This window comes from Parasteatoda tepidariorum, chromosome 7, assembly GCF_043381705.1.
Source record: "Parasteatoda tepidariorum isolate YZ-2023 chromosome 7, CAS_Ptep_4.0, whole genome shotgun sequence".
NCBI lineage: Eukaryota > Metazoa > Arthropoda > Arachnida > Araneae > Theridiidae > Parasteatoda > Parasteatoda tepidariorum.
In genome coordinates this window covers 52,452,546-52,472,879 of record NC_092210.1, presented here as the reverse complement: position 1 = coordinate 52,472,879, position 20,334 = coordinate 52,452,546, and the positions used below count along the sequence as shown (strand labels likewise).

Sequence of the window (20,334 nt, the reverse complement as noted above, 5' to 3'; positions counted from 1 at the left end):
AGATAATCCAGAAGACAAGGGAACTCCTGGATCAATTTTCGGGAGAAATTTGCCTTCGTGGAGGACTTTTTTGATGGAACTAACCCACATTTGCGTTACATGGAGGGGAACAACTTCTACGGTTAGTCTGATGGTAAGGGAACTCTAACTAGTAATCCGTCTACCACTAAGGATATTTTACGTCAGCACTGTGGTCAGTGCGCGCCGGTTGCGGAATTCGTATCGATCAGCTATTGCTGGGATTCGAACCGAGTCCACCTCACTCGGAGGCGAACGCTCTATTCCCTGAGCCATAGTAAGTTCCTTGGATTCAAAAGGTTTTTGTACTTAAAATAGGAATCCAAAACCGCTTTATTTGTGCCGGAAACTAAAAACCTTTTGACAACTAAAACGTTGAACATGAACGGTGTTCCAAGAATACCAAATGTATGAAATCCAAACTTTGTGGTGTACGTTACCTGAGAAAATATGGAGGATAGTCTTGCTTTGTCCATCAGGTCACATTCATAAAATGTTATTTTCTCTCCAGTTATTTGTTCTGCTCTTTGAAGACTTGGAGCCTCTCCTTTTTGACCTTAAAAAGAAAAATAAGTTTCTCAAATTAATTGAATAAAGGAGAAATTGGAATTTATATTTCCCCTTCAATCAGAAAAGGGATTCTGCAGTCCTCACGTGAACTTATGGAGAATTATATGTGCGCAAATTTTTTAATTTTGGAATATTTCTTGTTTCGTTTTATTAATTCAAATGTGTCCTATTGCACCTAGGGATCAAACTTTTAATTTTAAGTTTCTAAGCGATTTTAAAACTTTCAAAATGTTTTATAAATACTTAGAAGCATTCCCGCAACAGTCCATTGTGAGCAAGGAGCTGGAGTGCTCCAAAGTTGTGTTTTTCCTGGAGCTGGAGCTCAAAATTATCTTCTTTTTTTTTCTTCTTTCTGCTTGTGCTTTTAATTTTTGTGCTTTTAATTTCAGGATGATTCTGTTAATTCGTTTCAAGAATAAGTATTTTATTTTTAAAATTTGGTTATGCGGTATTTATTTTCATCATAATATCAAATAATTATGACATACTAATCATAGTATTATCTAAAATTCATTGTCAGTTAAAATACTATTAAAGTCGAAAAAACCAATTTCAGAATTACAATACATTTGTAATGATTTAGGATTAAATATGAAGGATTCATTAGATTCAATTCTTTTCTTAAGATTGAACCAATAAAACTGTGAATTAAATTAAATTTGTATTTACAATGAGTTGATGATTATGTTATTGCTTTTTTAACGCGCCTTTTTACATTAAAAATTTCAAATTAAAATCAGAAACTCAAAAGCATGCATTATTACTATTTGCCAGCTGAGCTGGAGCAACAAAATTCTTTCCTGACCAGGGATTTCATGGAGGTGATCACCATTGCGCACAGAACGCCTTTACTTTCAAGACAAATTGGTACCCTTTAATCTGGAGTTGAGTGAGCTGCACGTAGCCTCCTGAGATCATACCCCAGCTCTTCACTGTAATAGCTCAGGGCTTGAACCAATGAACTACTAATTTATCGATTCCTACAAGGCTAAAATTTGATACTACCTTCTAAAAAAAAAACTGAGAACTTTTAAAAATACTTATAACCTTAAAATTTTATAACTCATTTTGATAAATGAAATAAAAAGCATTTATTAATTTCATAATAAACAAAGAAATTGCGGTCATATAATTCTCCTTATTCGGAAGCAAGTGTGGATTTTATCATTTAAATCATGTGTATGGGCTGAGATGCTAGGAAAACTTCACATTTACTTTTTTATGGTAACACCCACTTAAATATGTTAAAATTAGTTTCCGAATTTTATATACCTCAAAGATAAAAAAAAAGAGCAATCTTTTTTTTGCTTTGAGGCAATCTGAATAATTAGTGATCAACTTTCTGCTTTATTCGCAACTGACATGCAAATCTTAAATACATTTGTCTATTAGTATTCACTATTAAGTTATGAAACCAGACTCAAAAATTTTGTATTAATTTTATTTTTATTGTTATTTTAAAGCGTTGTTTGATTAGTTTTATCTTTAAGACTTAAACAGTGAATTTAAAAATAAAAAAAAAAAATTAGCATTTTTGTAGATAATTGTAAAGCATAATTATCAAAAAACTCAGACAATTTCATGCAAAGACAATTATTTTTAATTATTAGTTATTACCTTTTGTTGTTTAGTTTAAAAATTGGTTGCAATTAAAGGAAACTTCGATATATTAAATATAAAAATTTTCACACCATCTGCGCTTGTTAAATTTTAAAGTTTGGCAGAAAAAAAAAATAAAAATGAATTGAATAGCTCCCCAGAAATAATGCAAAAATACAGTTTTTTTATTTTAAAAAATTACTAATCTTTAAATTTTTATTACTTAGAAGCTATTTAAGATAAATATTTCAAATTTTATCATTTAAAATAATGAAATATAATGCTATGTAAAAATGATATAACGATATAAGTTTCGATATCATGACATCGATATACATTTTATCATATTTTCTTTCTTCTTTAACATAGTTTTTCTTTTCTTTCATGAAGTGCGGCTTAGAACGAAAATAGCAATTCGTTCAAATTTTATCATTTAAAATAACGAAATATAACGCTATGTGAAAATGATATAAGTTCCGATATCATGACATCGATATACATTTTATCATATTTTTTTTTCTTTAACATAGTTTTTTTTCTTTCATGAAGAGCGGCTTAGAACGAAAATAGCAATTCGTTTAAATTTTATCATTTAAAATAACGATATAAGTTCCGATATCATGACATCGATATACATTTTATCATATTTTTCTTCTTTAACATAGTTTTTCTTTTTTTCATGAAGTGCGGCTTAGAACGAAAATAGCTATTCGTAATATTTCACGTAGTTTACGAAATGCGAATATCTTCAAGGCAAAACACCATTGTCTTAAGTGGCATCTTTCGTTCAAGGTTATAAAAGAAGAAAAAAAACTCACCTAAGACGGCATTGACAAAATTGTCAATGACTATGACTTCATATCCAGCTTGCAGCAATTCTATGACTGTGTGACTGCCAATAAATCCTGCACCGCCAGTCACGAATACACTTTTCTTGGAATTCATATCTGTAGGGAACAATCATCATCAATACAAACAACAATAATGAATCTTAATCGATACCTTCATAAATATATGTTAGCTTTTATATTTACACTGCTATATAGTGATTTAGATTGCACAAATATACGTTAATTGTTTCCCTGAAAAATATTTTGGAAGTTGAATGATCTAATAGCTATTTTTAGCTGGGTAATTAATACTTTTCTCTTTTTTTTTTGCAAGGATAATGGCAACAGGTTTTCTGAGAAAAAACAGAAAGTATATATCATCTCTCATGTGTCCTTTTTGAGCTTTACTGAACTTCGTTGTTCATTTACGTCGCATTAGAACTGCACAATGGGCTATTGGCGACGGTCTGGGAAACATCCCTAAGGATGATCCGAAGACATGCCACCACAATTTTGATCCTCTACATCAGTGTCTCGTAAAACTTATGACTTTTGTGTACCCTTTCTAAATTTTTCGTAACGCTGTGTACCACTAATAAAAAAATGAATATATTTTTTACAATAAAAAAATTGCACAAAAGTTAAAAATCACAATAGGCTGTTGACACCACTCATTATTAACTGTTAACACTGCAAAAAAAAAAAAGCCAATAGAAGAATACGTAATCGTAATAAATTTTCATGGCTAGCTTTGTTTTTAAATGAAAATTTTTGAAATGATCGTTTGTTTAAAAATATGTCGCATAAGAACGCGTACCCCTGGGGGTACGCGTACCACACTTTGGGAAACACTGCTCTACTTGGAGGATGGCACCCTCACTTCGGTAGCCCAATGACCTGCGCGCGAAGACCAGCTCTTTACAGTAGAACAGTTTAACGAGGACCCATACCGCATACCCTAGGACCCTATGCAGACTGATGCAAGTCGTCACCCACCCGCACACTGACCGCATCCAGTGATGTTTGACTTCGGTGATCTGCTGGGAACCGTGTCTTAACGATCAGTCTACTGGGACGAGCTTTACTTTAAAATAATTTTCATGTTACAATGTATTAAATTAAGAAGGTATTTTAAAGACTACGAAATAGCGCATCACCTAACTAAGTATCAAATTTTAAAATTGGGGGGATTGGGAGTTTTTGTGTTCTATTATGGCTCCACACCATACAAATTCCGCAACCGGCTCGCGCCGATCACAGTGTTGACGTAAAATATCTTCAGTGGTAGACAGATCACGGTTTAGAGTCCTCTTGTCGTAAGGCTAACCATGGGAGGTTTCGTGGTTTCAATTTCTCCTCTGCATGTAATGCAAATGTGGGTTAGCTACAACAAAAGTCTTCGACGAAGGCATATTTCTCCCTATACTCGATCTAGAAGTTTCCTTGTCTTCTGGATTGGGTTCAAAATTACTAGGCTATGGACATTGATAGTCGTAAACTCAAAATTGAGTCGGCTGTTCAACGACTGTTACAAAATTACAAAAACCTTGTGTGGAGCCAAACAAACTAAAAGAAAAAGAATAAAACTTTCTCCTTGTACACATTTACAAAATTTTTTCCTTCAAGAAACTAAATCAATCTTATCCTTTAATTCAATTTTAATTTCAAGGAAGAGTTACAAAAGAACGGAAAAATTAAAATTATTTAATTTCAAATTGATAATTCCAAAAATATATTCTTTTATGAACTCATTTTTAAACAAGATACGCATTTACCTCCGTGAGAAGGCGTCGAGAGCAGATAATTTTTATAAAAAAGAGGAAAAAAAGTACAAAAGAAAAAAAAAATAGTGAGACAAGAATTTGTATAGGCCTATGCCCGTAGCATTTTACTCGAAGATTATGTAATAACGTAACATGTGTCTAGTGTTGTTAACACGATAATTGCAAATACCAGCAATTAAAGTCAAATTGTACAAAGTTAGCACTAATGATTGACCGACTTTATATTTTCGAAGCTATTACTCGTGATAAAATAAATATACCAATCTAACGCAAAATTAATGAAAAATTAACCACTTTTTTTTTGTTTCACACTGTCATTAGTTCCTAATGCCGCATTTTATAAGTTCTTACAGTGTTTTCGGCATTAGTGGTTTATAAACAAAACAGCATCTTAAACATGAGAGTGGCAACGAATTATCTTTAATGACTTGGTCACCAAAATCCCCGGACTATGTGATTTCTTTTTAGTGGATTATGTCAAAGACAAAGTCTATGTTCGATGCAAGACGAAGACGCTCTTTATGGATGACTGATGAAAGAACTTAACTCATTTATATAACAACAACACAACAATCGACAGTGTGAAGTGGGTGGAATAGACTTATTTACAGTACATTAGTTGGTTGTCGCGTAATAAAATGATAACTCATCGAATTACTGTAACTGAAAAAAAGCTATATATATATACATTAATCCTTAGCAAATTTTTTTTTGTACTAAAGCTTCGAAAATGTAAATATTTAAAATTTGGTTGAGCAAAATGTTTTATTTTTAATAAAAATTAAAAAAAAAAAACTGAATTAAAAGCAACAAAACAACCTCAAGCAACAAAAAGCAAAGCATTTTTTTCCTACTGTAACTTATTTACACACTTAACTGTATAGGACTTAATCCATTTTTTTCCCTATCTCTGTAGCACAATATTTAACACAGCTTTCCATTGTTGTCGATTTTTTATTGGCCGGAAAATCATACGGTAGAATTCAGTTTTCCCACATTAATTTCAATATTTTCTAGTTTGTCCTCTGCACAAAATTAATAAAAACCTTAAAGATATTGTTTTTCTATAAAATACTTTTGTATTCCTAATTCAAAGGTAATATATATATTTCTCATTATTACGTTTTCGATTGTTTTCTAAATTAAGAGTTTAAAACTTAAGCATTGTTATATTAATTTTAAGATAAACTTTTCGTTAAATGATTTCATTTTATGAGAACAATATTATGCATTATGACAATATGATGCATGCACAAATTGAATTTATCAGCTTGTTTGGTAAGCGAAAATATTAAATTTCTAACTGTGAATTCACCTAATTTCTTATAAAAATATACTTTTAATTTTAAGCGTTATTTTAAGAATCTTAATCGAATCATAAACGATATTGTTTGGACACAGGAAGTTGAGGCACAAGCGTAAGCAAACATGATGTTTCTTTTAATGCGTATATTTAAAGTGAATAATTTGAACTTCCGAAGCAAAAATTGCTTTATATCAAGAAGCACCAATTATAACGAAGCAATCAACGGGGTTGGTGAGCAGTAACGAATAGGGGCTGAGCACCTTGGTCATTGTATAAAAATTTCACCTTAAACGACATAAAGTTTTTATGTACAATTAAGAACCTTATATTTGCAAATTTTACTACATTTAAATTAAATTAAGCTGAATTTTTACAGTTATAATCTCTGTTTGACAGCGTTGAGGTACCAGACAAATTTGTATTTATTAAGATAGCTGCAAATTCATCTGTAGAACTTACCTAAACCTAAAAATTTTAATTTTCACTTTAAAATTCAAGAATTCTATCCTATTCTACCGAAAGGCATTTACTTCATTGTATTTAAATATGTTTCATTCACTTCACTTTAAGAAAAGCTTTATCGAACTAATAATTTACCTTAAAATAGAACAAATCCCTTTTTCAGCGTGTTAACAAAAATAATCCATCACAATGCAGTCTAAATACTACAAACAACTTGGTCTCTTTGTGTTTAGAATTCATGGTATATTGCGTAAATACTCGACACTGCACTAAACAGCTGACTGCATCTACCTTTTCATTTCATTGTGTAGAGTTTCACACGCGATGATGCTTTCTTCCTCAATTGAAACTCGCTACCTTTTAAATTATACAGCACACATAACTTAATTTACATGCGGGCAGTTGAGCTTAATCCTCTTCAGGATCGCCAACGAATACATAGCTAATAGCTTGACTATTTTTAACATGGACACTTAAAGTATAAAAGCACGGAAGCATTTTTGTTAGAAACAATTTTATAAGAAATATTTTGTCAGCACTCATTTTTATTTAGCTATTGTATATTTAAGTATAAAAAAATCGATGTAAGAAAAAGATAAAAGGAAAAAATATTTACTATCCATATTTATAATTTATGTATTATAAATATTTCCTGTTTTATTTTAAAACGGACGTTGTAAAAACCGATCCATTTTTGGCCAAGTTCAACTCCGAAGCCTTGTAATTTTGAACCCCACCCAGAAGACAAGAGAACTTCTGCATTAAGCACTAAGCGGAAACCTAGTCTTCTTATTATTATAGGATATATTAATGAAACTAATCCGCATTTGAGTATCAGGGTTCAAACCTCCCACAGTTAGACCAACGGCAAGGGGATTCAACCCATCATTCGTCTACCACAGAGGATATTTTACATCAGCACTCTAGTCAATGCGAGCTGGTAGCAGAATTTGTATTGACCAGTCATCGCTGGGATTCAAACTTGGGGCACCTTATAGGGAGGTGAGCGTTCTATCCCCTAAGCCACCATGGCTCAGATTAAAAATATTTTTTTTTCCTCCTACAGGCTTTGTGAATTTTTAGGAAAGCCAAGGAGGAAGAACAGTTTATGTCGTTTTTTCACAAAAAATGACGATTGACCGTCATTTGTAGCATTTTGAGGATTACTAAGTTTTGATTTAACAATAACAGTACTGTGGAAAAACCCTTCCTCTACGCGCGCAAAATTGATTTTTTTTTAATCGACTTTTATTATACAGGGTGCGTAGCCATATTATTCAACAAAAAATAAGCACCTTTTAAGCACTTTTCAAGCACTCAAAAAATATTTTTAAACACTTTAAAAAAATATCATAATTAGGCAGGGTTGGAAAGTTTTTGACAATTGACGGTTTTATCTTGTTAAAACGTCATGATGCGCTACAGACAATACGCCAAAATAGATTGGGGTTGAATAGAACAACGTGAACTGTGTCTTTTTGCATAAGTTATAGCAAAAATTAACAAGGTAAAGGAAAAATCACATTTTGAAAAAGGGAAAATTAAGCACTTTTTAAAAACACCCAATGAAAAAAGTATCTTTAAGGGCTTTTAAAAAACGAAAATCGAAAATAAGCACCATTAATCACTTTTTAAAAACGTTAAGCACCATGTTATAGACATAAACAGTTTTTACCTCATATATATTTTATTAGTCAAAGAGCAGCCCGATAAAATAAGAAAAAAAGAGAAAGAAAAAAGGGGTTCGGTTAAGAATTAGTCACCATAGAATTGTCTGTAATAAATTAGTTTGTAGAAAAGACCATGAATATAAATTGACATTACTGAACAAAAATAGTGAAGGAAAAAAAATTGAAATCCGGCGGCAATTAGTTCCGCTCATCACTTTTAGGTGCGTTTGAAACGATACATAAATTTGATCGTATTAATATTAACCCTCTTTTTTTTAAGCATTAAGTTAGAGTATTATTAATATATTTATTTTAAACAGAAAATATGTGACAGTTCTTCTTAAATGAAGTCTATGATGAGAGTTATTTATAGCCTCATACCTGACAAAACTAATTAAAAGTGCGAAAGTTACTTTTAATACAACTAAACAATTCTGACAACTACTAATTTATCTGTTTTTAAACTCACTAACACTGTACTAAACCTTTTTTAATAATTAAACTTCAAAATACAAATGATTTTTCATACATTATATATCTGAATTATTATTTGTCACTAACAATAAACAACCTACATGTTTATTAGGAAGAAATTCTACTCTTCTCGTTGTGAATTCTGTGCATTTATGAGTCCGTCTCCACTCATTTTTTTTTCCTTTTAGAAAAAAAGTTTAGTGAATTTAACATAGAAAGTAATAGAACTCAAGTGGAGAAAAGGAATGATCTTTTTACTGAAAACTATTCACTTTCAAAAAAAAGAAGAAAAAAAAGAAAGAAACGCGAAGAAAACCTCTCAGGGTTAGACTGACAGAAACGCAGCTTTAAACCTTTTCTGCGGATTCCCTCTCCTTTAAAACAGTTTTCGATAACAAAATCCAAAACTAAAAAGAAATTTACAGAGTAGTTTTCTGAGCAATAACATTTCAAATTAAGTCGCACTTTTAATTTGTTTTATATTTACGAAAACTATTTGTTCGATTTTGTAAAATAAAATAAATTTTTTTTACTTAAAAATTTAAGTAGCATTAGGCATAATTCAGAAACGTGAAATATTACTCCGACTAAATCAAATATTCGAATAGTTACAATTTATAAAACAATTATTGTGAAATTAATATTTAAAAATAGAATGACTATTTCTTAAATCTAATATGTCAGTGATTAAAAGACTCCTGAAAATCATATTCTTTTACAAATAACATGTGTCGCTTTCAATAACAGGTGCGACATTTGGAAAATGGATTGGCAGTTATTAACATGAAGCATTGTTTTCGTGTTATTTCTGACAAATGGCAATCACGTACGTGTACTACAGACAGAGAAGATGAAATTGTTTCTGTTTTAGTATGAAAAATAAAAATTTCTTCAAATTCCAATAACTTAACGAAGCCAAAAACCATGAAATTTAGGAAATAATCAATTAACTAAAATCATTTAGAAAGTTTTTCAATAATTCGCTGACATTTATGAAATAATTTGTAAAAATATAAAACTCTAGTAAGGAAAGATTTTCGATAAACTTAAAATATTTGATTTCTAATATTTAAGTATACTACATGTATACATTCATGAATAAATTTATTGAAAGCAATTCGGTTACCTAAGACTTCTAAAACGTTTATTTTCGTTTGAAATTTAAAAAAATAAACAAAAAAATTTTGATTTCGCATCAATTTGTAAGAATTATTTAAAACTAAACTGAATGCTCATTTATTTAAATGAATAAATTAAACCAAATTTGTAAAAACTCACAAAACACAACATTTTAATATACAAACAGAAATCCAGTATTATTTTGAATAATTGAATCAAGCAGATGGTTTTAACATTTCATCAATTTATCAGTATGCTTATAAACTAAATTTGTAACACTAATGCAATTCAATTATTTGAAAAAAATTAAGAAAAATCAATACAAATATCCACAATTCGACAATGACAATTCGATTTATAATTAAATAAACACATTTAAAAAATTTAAAGGTTTGCTAACCTTAATTTTCTAACATATTGAAGTTTGTTACTGTAACTATCGAATNTTATATAACTAAATTTGTAACACTAATAACTAAACTAAATAAATAATTATAAACTAAATTTGTAACACTAATGCAATTCAATTATTTGAAAAAAATTAAGAAAAATCAATACAAATATCCACAATTCGACAATGACAACTCGATTTATAATTAAATAAACAACTTTTAAAAAATTTAAAGGTTTACTAACCTTAATTTTCCAACATATTGAAGTTTGTTACTGTAACTATCAAATAAATCTTATTTTATATTCTCGATTAGTACTGACGAATTTTTGAGCGTAGATCTTACTATTAGTATTGCGATTTGAATCAAATTAAAAAAAAAAAAACATATTTACAAATTATATAAACACAAACTTCATAACAATGATTACTCAAAATATTCATTAAAACAAAAGAAAAGGAAATTTCAAATGTAATTTTCCAAGATATTAAAGTTTGTTATTGTAAGAATCGAACAAATCCTATTTTGTATTCTCGATTAGTACTGACGAATTTTTGAACGTAGATCTTACTATTAATATTGCGATTTGAGACAAATTTAAAAAAAAAAAACACGTTTACAAATTATATAAACACAAACTTCGTAACAATGTTTACTCAAAATGTTCATTAAAGCAAAAGAAAAAGAAATTTCAAATGAAATTTTCCAACATATTAAAGTGTGTTATTGTAAGAATCGAACAAATCCTATTTTGTATTCTCGATTAGTACTGACGAAATTCTGTACGTAGATCTTACTATTAGTATTACGACTTGAGACAAGTTAAAAAAACATGTTTACAAATTATATAAACACAAACTTCGTAACAATGATTACTTAAAATGTTCATTTAAGCAAAAGAAAAGGAAATTTCATATGTAAACAGAAGAGCTGACAACTAGAAGATTTAACTGACCTGTTGCGTTTCAAGTGTTTTGCTTGTGCTTCGGCTACGCCTCCGCTGCCCGTGTTGATTGTCCGTCATTCACTCATAACAATGGTTGCTTTCTATTTGCATTCAACATTAACTGTTTTTGATTGGTGTTTAAAACGCCAGATAGAGGTCATATTCAGCGATATAGCTTATTTTTACCCTTCACTTTTTTGCGTGTGTGAAAGAGGAGGAAATGGACAAAAAGAAATACAGGAAGTATAAAGTAATGAACTTGTTGGAAATTAAAGTAGTGCTTATTTATTATTAGATGATTTGTTTCAATAAGGTAAACAAGTAGAGTGTTTCATCAAAAAATGTTGCAGAACTTATATTACATGAGAAATTCCATCAAATATGTATATTTTGAATACTTCATATGCATACTTCTAATATATGCATTCCAAGTTTATCAAAGAAATAAAGAGTTTAAGAAATAAAATAAAAGAATACCCTTTAAAAAAAAAAATTCGTTCAAAACAAGGCCGTGGAGTCTAATGAAAAAAAATTCTATTGACTAACTTTATGGACTAACATTTAACGACTACAGTTCGTTAAATGTTAGTCGATAATTAAATTCGTTCGTTATAATCGATTCGTTAAATGCTTGTTTCGCACACATCCGTTTCGCGTTACATTAATATATTTGTCAAAATAGATAAGAATTGTCTGAGTAATAGATAATGATTGTAAAATAAATTTAAATTAATTTTTTATCTGATTTATAATTAATAGATAAAAATTGCAAATAGATAGAAAATTTAATAAATAGATAAAAATTGTAAATCTATGCTTAAAATTACTTAATGAATACCCGAAATACTGAATGTTAATACATAAAAATATTTTAATTTATATTCATAAAGAAACCTGTATAAAATATATTTCTAACCGTCCCTCCGTAGTGGTTCTTTAAATCGTTTGAAAATTATTTAGATTATTATATATATATGTGAAAAAAATATTATTCAGATGAATATATGACAATTATTTAAAGATTAACTTAGCACAAAATTGCCTTATTACATTTATTAAATTAATTAACTCACAAAAATAATTAACTTATCACATTTATTAAATTTATCAACTTGCAAATTTAATTAACTTATCACAAAATTAGTTATACTATAATATATTATCTGATTTTAAAAACCTTCAATCCAAATTGCATATATAAAAAAGGAAATATATAAATGATATAAAAATTTGAAATTAACATTTGCTTAATAACATTAATATTTTTTAGGATTCGATGAAAGTTTTAATTGAGCATAAGTCTAGAACAGATCCGATTCAAAGTTAATCAAACGTTCAATGTTATTCAAAAGTAAATAAAACGCGATTTAATAGTGTTCATAGTAAAATAAATCGTAATAAAATTATATTTTTAAGTAAAAAAAAATCAGGCAACATATAGTATAACTGTGTCCTGAAAGATAAAAAAAGAAAATTTTGATTTTGTATTAAAATAAAGACTTATTTATTTAAATAAAATTAAAACTAAATTTAAATCTATATACTCGCAAAACACACCATTTTTTTTTTATTAACAGAAAACTAGGATTATTTCGAATAATTAAATCAGTCAGTTTTTAACATTCCACCAATTTACTTCACTTGAATAAATTCGTAATAGTAAGGTAATTCAGTTTATTTTAGAGAAATCAAGAGGATAAAATATGAATGACTATATTTCAGCAATAGCAGCTAATTTATGCAATTAAATAGACGCATTCCAAATATTTAAATTTTGCAAAGCTTTCAGACAAAATTTTTTTTTATATCACATTTTAAAGCTTGTTACATACATATTTCTCTTATGCGACACCATAAATTCGGGTATTTCTCTGTCTATTAGCAACACTAAAGTTATTATACATTTTGTTAGGTTGTCTTAAGTAATAATTTAAGTAGGGTTGAATAGTTAGCTATAAGTTAAGTATTAATTTTGTATTTTTATAGAAATAAAAACTTATTACGGAGTAGTTATTTAAATTTATTTGTGATCCTTTCTAAAATAGCGGTAGAAATTTTAAACATAAACGTTGCTATAATGCCGCATACGGCCATACCGATTATTGAAGACGGAGCTCGTCTTTTTGGAGCAATAGCATAAATATATATTATACGATACTCAAGTTATGGATCGAGAGGGTTATACTGCACGCAATTGAGGGGGAGGGGTGTTTTCTATTTTATCTCAGGACATGGTGAAAATAATTTTAATACATCTGCTGACTAAGTCCCGAACCCGTACTTTGTGCGCTTTATGGCTGCCAGAAAGATTTTAAATTATTACTAAAATTCAATACATAAAAAAATCAATATCGAGGACATATCTTTAAAATAGTTAAAATTGATATCAAAGTACTTCCGAGCATCTGAGAGGGGAAAAAAATGCTTGTGTTTTCTATTCTCATTTGAGAACAATGAAAAATAAAGAACAATGAAGTAAAAAATTTGGTTTTCTCTTCTACAGAAATTTTCGTTCTATTTTTGCAGTTATTACTTTTAATATCCACATCGTTTTTAAAATCCTATATTTTTAATACGATGTTATTTATTTCGATATTATTTATAACACATTTATTACTGAACTAAATCTTGAAATGAAAATACGCATTTAGTAAACCCATTTTGAAGAGCCCGATTCGCGTGATTTCGCCGTCAATCTTTTTTTCGGTAGATTTCACGCTTTTTTATTATTTTTTGAAATGTGACGATGATTTACAAAATGCGAAAAAAGAAATAATGCGTTTTCCCCCCTATAAAATGCGAGAATATCGCCCATAATATTAAAATTAAAAAAAAATATTACGTATTTAAATTAAAAATATTATTTTATCAATTTTTTTTTTAAGTTGACGCTTTGGTTATTTTAAATTAGTAACACGCATATTTGTTATTAGTACTAACAAAGAGAAGTATGTCGCAGAAAGCCCGAAAAAATTCTGCTTGTGGCAGAATTTTGTTAGAATTGCAAAAAAAGAATTAGCACACGAGGTGTTAGAATTGCAGGAGGTGTTGAAGAATTAGAATATTCAATTACAACTGTGCTGTGCATTCGACTCGGTTACCGTTAACGTTTATATGTTGTACAAGATAATTTTGAAAAAGGATCAAGCTGGTCGTCAAAGGTGGCTAGTAAAAATAAAAAGAATGTACCCCAATTATTTTCTTTAAATGTCGTTGTGTGTTTACGAAGTTGGGAGTGGCATAACGCTCAAACAAAAAGATTTGGTGTCCATTTTTTTGGGGAAGACGATAGTAGTTCCAAAGGCTTTCAAAATTTCTTTCATCTGCAAAACTAATTCCTTTCTGTTCTGATATTTTATCTTTTTAGAAACTTAATTACCATTTCCTTTTTATTTTTCCCACGGCGCTGGTGAGCCTTAATATATTCGAAACTAAACATTATGCTTTTGCAATGCAAATAGTACCTTAAAAAAATAGCTTCCATACTACCTCTAATAATATGTTATTTCACAAGAGACAGTGGGAGAACTTAAATGATTTTTTGAGAAATCGGAGATCGAAAAATAAAAGGAAGAATCTATAGTGTGTATTTAAATAAATTTTTTTATATTTGAAAGAAACTTAGAATCTAAAGACTGCACACAAGGATATTTTTTTCGATATAAAAACGAAATAAGAAGGGGTGGGGCAATTTTCACAGAAAATATATTCGAGAGAAACTTACCTTTTAATGTTCTTTTAACCGCAGACGTCCCTAATTATTACTGTTGTTGGAAGTCAGAAGATGTTCTTGACTATCTTTTCTCAAGTGTCGTCATCGAAAGAAACGTTTTCTTCCGAAAAAACACGAAGAAAAAGTAACCGGTTTTTTCTTTTACCTTCAATAACCTTTAACCCATCCGTCAGACAAACGCATTGCCTTCGGACAAAAATGTCTTTCAGATGAAAGTGTTTTTGTAATGGTGAAAAGGTCGTTTGCCCTTGTATCAGTCAATTAAATCGGAACTTTCCAATTTTTTTTTGGTATTGAAAAGTTGCAATCGACAAAAATAAATAAGAGTGGCAAAAATTCTCAAGACTGAAAAAACTTCAAAATAAAAAAAATGGCCTTTGTCTCAAAGATTTTAAATAAATATAATAATAATTCGAATCATTTTAAAAACAAAAATATTTTTTTTTTCTGTGAAAACTAGACAAAGATGTCTGGAACAGATTCTAACATTAAAAATATAAATTGATCTACCTTTCACCATTAGGTAATAAAGAGTAGACATGCTCTTCAATATAATGTAATAAAAATTACGCTGCTGACCAAATTAAGTTTTTTTTTAAGTATCCAATTTTTAAAAAAAATTATGACTTAATATTTTTAAAAAATATACATAAAAGTGAGTAGTTAATTCCATAAGCTGTATACGCTGTTCAATAGAAAACAATGAATCTTACTTCGCAATCCTCTTGTTTTGCCTTGGTAAGGTATTAAGTAAAAACGATTCAATTAAAGCTAGAGTTAGATTTTTTTTTTTAAAAAATTAAATTTTATTTTGTGCTCTCTCATAGTAAAAGAAATCATTCATCACATAAAAAATATTCGAATAAATATTTTTTTTACGATTTTCATAAGCATTTACAAATTATATGAATACATCCTCAAATAAATAAAGTTTTACAGCGCATACAGCCAACATTTGAAAGTTCCAAAGAATTTTCATTTTATTATTTAAAATAACATTCGGCTTCTAACAACTTTACATTTACCCGACTAACTTATACTTACCAATCGATTTGTTATCAAGGAGTGATTTATAAGAAATTCAGAATTTGAAATTTGCTTTTTAAAAGAATAGATAAAAATTAACTCAATTAAATGTATAATCTAAGCATTCAATTGTTATTAACCTCACTCAATCAACACTAGCTAGCTAAGAAACTCATATCATTATATTAGTTTTCTTTAGCTTGATTTTTGAAACAAAATTGACTTGGATGTTAACGTTTTGTCAAAAATCTGTGAAGTTCTGTCACTTTCCTCTCTGTTAAGACGGAAATAAAGGTAGAAACATAAAAAGAAAATTTTTGCACTAAGTTATAGAACTTTTATAATTGTAAAAGATAAGTTTACATGGATTATAGATATAGCAATGTATACAAGACTTTGATAAAATAAAAAAACTTTGTGCGAACTCAAAAACCTTCTGCAAGCAATTTATTGACTCTCATAACTAATTTCAACCTTTACGTCGCCACCTAATTTTGACGAAATTTGTTCGAAATTCACAAATTTCTTCACTTAAGTGTTTTAATTTTTTTTAAAAAACTCTTTAATATTTTTTTAATTTTTGACTATATAAAACTAGTTGACTTACCTTGTTTTAACTTATACTTGGCTTCCTTTGTATAACTAAAATCTAAGTCGTTCAGAAATATTTCAATGCAAACATTTAATAAATATTTTTGTATAAATGATCAGTATCCGTTAAATTTTTGATGCCTACAAGTCAAATACAATTTCGCATGTTTTTTTTATTTTTAAATAATGGGTAATACTATAAATATTTCGGTGATAATGACAAACTTTTCACGAACAGCGTTCGTGTATGTTATGCATATCTGCTGACAATAAACGCTCAAACACTACTAAATTATGGGACCTAAAAATTTTCATATTATATTATTTCAAAATATTCAAGAATTTTTATATTAACACAACTTTGTATAGCATAATAAAAAATTTGGAAAGAAAAAAGCTATTTGAATCGCAGGGCTACCACCTCCAAAAATATTCGCTTTAGTTGCTTTAAATATAAAATAAAATATATAAATAGTGTCTAAATAAGCTGCCTGAAGCATAAAATCGGCAAAATAACCTCCCTCAACTAACACATTCTAACATTATTTATAATTCTATGATACAAAAAATCCAAATAGTTTATAATCTTAGACATTTGCTCTTTATTAAATGGATACAATAATTTAATTTAAGTAATAATTTTTATGCAAAAATGCAAAAGCCTTAAACTCAATCGGCTGAATGTGCTTTGATATCATCTTCGTAAATGTTTTCAGAAACTGAAATAAATAAAGAGGAAATATACATGAAGAAAATTTTTTCAATACATGCTATGTGAGTCATGGTGGCTCAGGGAATAGAGCGTTCGCCATCCAATGATGTGAACCGGGGTCAATCTCAGAGATGGCTTGCACTGACCACAGTGTTGACATAAAATATCCTCGGATCATGGGTTAAAGCCCCCTTGCCGCCAGGCTATCAGTGGGAGGTTTTCCTCTCCATGTAACGCAAATGCGAGTTAGTTCCATAAAAAAAAACCTCCATGAAGGCAAACGTCTTCCAATACTTTATCCAGAAGTTGCCTTGTCTTCTGGATTGGGTTCAAAATTACATGGCTACGGAGTTGGACATTAGTAGTCGTAAACCCAAAAGTGGGTCTGCTGTTCAACGACGATTATAATATATATATCTGTGTGTGTGTACTACAAAAACAGACCTCTGATTGTATTAGTCGTATATAAAACAAAAATACTTTACTCAATGCTTTAAAAATACGCTATACAGATATTTTTATTTACGAATGCAGAAATAATAACTTAAACTTGAGTTAGAATTTTGTCAAGAATTATAAACTGCAATGAGTTATATGAATAATAATTTAATTAGCATTATTTAACTCCCAGGAGTCACAGAAATATTTCGGTCAGTGGTTAATAGTCCTTCTTCTTCTTTCTTTTATTTCCCTACATATCCATTATCACATAAACCATTTAAATACAGTTTCAATAATACAGGGTTATTCATAATTCCCTCTGGGGTTTCAAAGCGTTATAGTAAAAAAACGAAGACGAATATAGCAAAAAAGAACATATGAAATTATTCAAAAAGTATTCAAGTTTTAATTTAAGCAGTTGGTAGATGGCAGTAACATGTACCACTGAAGCCAGTTGTAGTAAAGAAAAATGGCGTTTACAGGCGGTGGGAATTATGAATAACCCTGTATATGTCACTTGCTGCCCATCCTTTTAAGCTTCAAATTTTTTTTAAAAAAAGATAAACATATTATTTTATCAGCATCCGTTCTTTCTTCATTAAAATTTTCGAATCTGTCCTTATTATGTATCATTATGTGAAATTTGAATATTTTACCCGATGTGCTAACTTTAAAACTAGTTATCAGTAATCAGATGTACAGCACAGAAATATATACAGTTAGCGTTTAAGAAATTCAAAGTAGCACAATTCTAAAGTGTGTATTGTATTTAATTCTATGTAGGTATATAATATTAATAAAATTATGCATGAATTTCTTATTAAATAAAAAAGTAACACTTAAATAAAGGGGATTAAATAAATAAAAATATACAACACTTAAATTTTATTATAAAATGATTAAATTAATTAATTTGAATCAATGTTCTAGTTTAAATTAGAACTTTCCTTTTATCATCCTACATTTGAGCCACTAAAATTTTTCGCTCACAGCCTTTCATATTTGAGTTAATGATCTTTTGCTTTTCAATAAGGAGATTAGATAAAGTTACAAATAGCTGTTGTTGTTAGAAAGGGCAAAGATGATATTTCTGTTCATTTTTATATTTCTTGTTTCTATCAAATTTTTTTTTAATTGTTTCTAAAATTGTTTAAGGTGTAGAAAACTTTATCCTAGATTAGTTGCAAACAACAAGCTTTTTTTCAATTAAATAGAATAAAGTAATTTAAATGACATTTTAAACAAATATAACTAGGAATTTCAAAAAAAATTTGCTAGAAATTAGTAATAAAATAACTATTATATTAAACTAAATTGCAGAATGAAGCAAATTTAACACACTTTTTTAAATTTAATAAAACAGTTATGTGAATAAACGATTACAGACAGTTCAAATATGACGTAATTGTTGGTAACTTTGAACTCTCCCTTCCCCCTCTTCAGCAAAAACAAGCAAACCATAAATCTCTGGTCCTTGTGTTTACTATTAATCTAACTTTAGGATTAAATTCAAATAAAAGATGTAACTTTGTATTAAAAAAATTTACTTTTTAATTCATTTTATAAAAGTTTGAGTAAAATATTCCTTAGGAATCTTTTTGTGTTCAAAACTGTGACCTCGAAGAAAGTTTTTAGAGTTTTTCTCTTTCCCGAAATTCAATTTTATTCCACACTTAGCAAGTGTAATTTTTCTGTTATATTTTGATTTTGCTTTTTACGAAAAATTTGGAAATAAAGGGATTTTAATGTCTGACGTAAGCATTGTACATACACCTCTCGTCCTTGTGAGCAAAAATAAGCACATCACAAACCCCTCCTCATTAGGTACTTAAGCTATATTTGAACAGCCCTTTGTCAAAATTGCGTAAAACGAAATTACAAGAATAAGAAATACAGTAAAAATGCTATTTCATTAAAAACAATGGGCTCAGAATATCCGTGTAAGCAAAAAATAATGTTTAAAAAACGAAAAAAAAATCCTAAGCAACTCGAACTATATTTTCTTACGTTAAATTTAACTTCAGATCTTTTACATTAGTATCTGATAAACACAACAGGTCCGTAGAATATCCTTTCTGGCAATAGTTCACCCCTGTAGTCTATGCTTCAGTCCACTCCAAAGACATGAAACATTCCACTGTAATTGCATTAGTCAAATGAAGTGGAGAAAAAAATCATTAGTTCATGACATCACATAAGAATGTAGTAAAAAGGCACCACCCCTTATGTGTTCACCATGGAGGGAAAATAAAATCTCAAATTTATTATTGGTTTTATTTTATTTTATAACCGGCGTTGAGCAGCCGACCCAATTCTGCGTATAAGACTATCAATGTTTAATTCCGAAGCCTTGTAATTTTGAGCCCAACCCAGAAAACAAGGAAACTCCTAGATCAAGCATTGGCACAAACTAGCCTTCGTGGAGGATTTTTAGATGGAACTAACCCACATTTGAGTTGCATGGAGACGAATATCACGAAAACCTCGCACGGTTAGCCGACAGCAAGGGGATTCTAGCCTATGATCCTTCTACTGAGTGTATTTATTCTACGTCAACACTGTGGCCGGGAGTAGAATTCGTATCAACCATCCATCGCTGGGATTCGAACCTGGGCACCTCAATAGGAAGCGAACGTTACATCTCTTGAGTGACCGCAGTTC

At 29.2% G+C, this 20,334-nt stretch overlaps 1 protein-coding gene across 5 annotated transcripts in view; it reads right to left on the bottom strand.

Annotated features, from left to right (window-relative positions):
* LOC107456512 (UDP-glucose 4-epimerase) overlaps window positions 1–15,071 on the bottom strand; it is a 28,428-nt gene extending 13,357 nt beyond the window's left edge. The window contains exons 1-3 of one of the 5 annotated variants that reach the window (XM_043045579.2): window positions 14,895–15,071; window positions 3,006–3,134; window positions 459–574 (exon numbers count right to left, since the gene is read on the bottom strand). In XM_043045579.2, the coding sequence (XP_042901513.1) occupies window positions 459–574; window positions 3,006–3,132 (243 nt within the window). In that variant the 5' untranslated portion in view covers window positions 3,133–3,134; window positions 14,895–15,071. Of the gene's footprint in view, window positions 1–458; window positions 575–3,005; window positions 3,135–6,704; window positions 6,872–11,083; window positions 11,502–14,894 lie in introns of those variants that run through there. The other 4 variants (XM_043045578.2, XM_043045587.2, XM_043045571.1 and 1 more) reach the window with 4 other exon arrangements.
* Window positions 15,072–20,334: the final 5,263 nt, after the last annotated feature.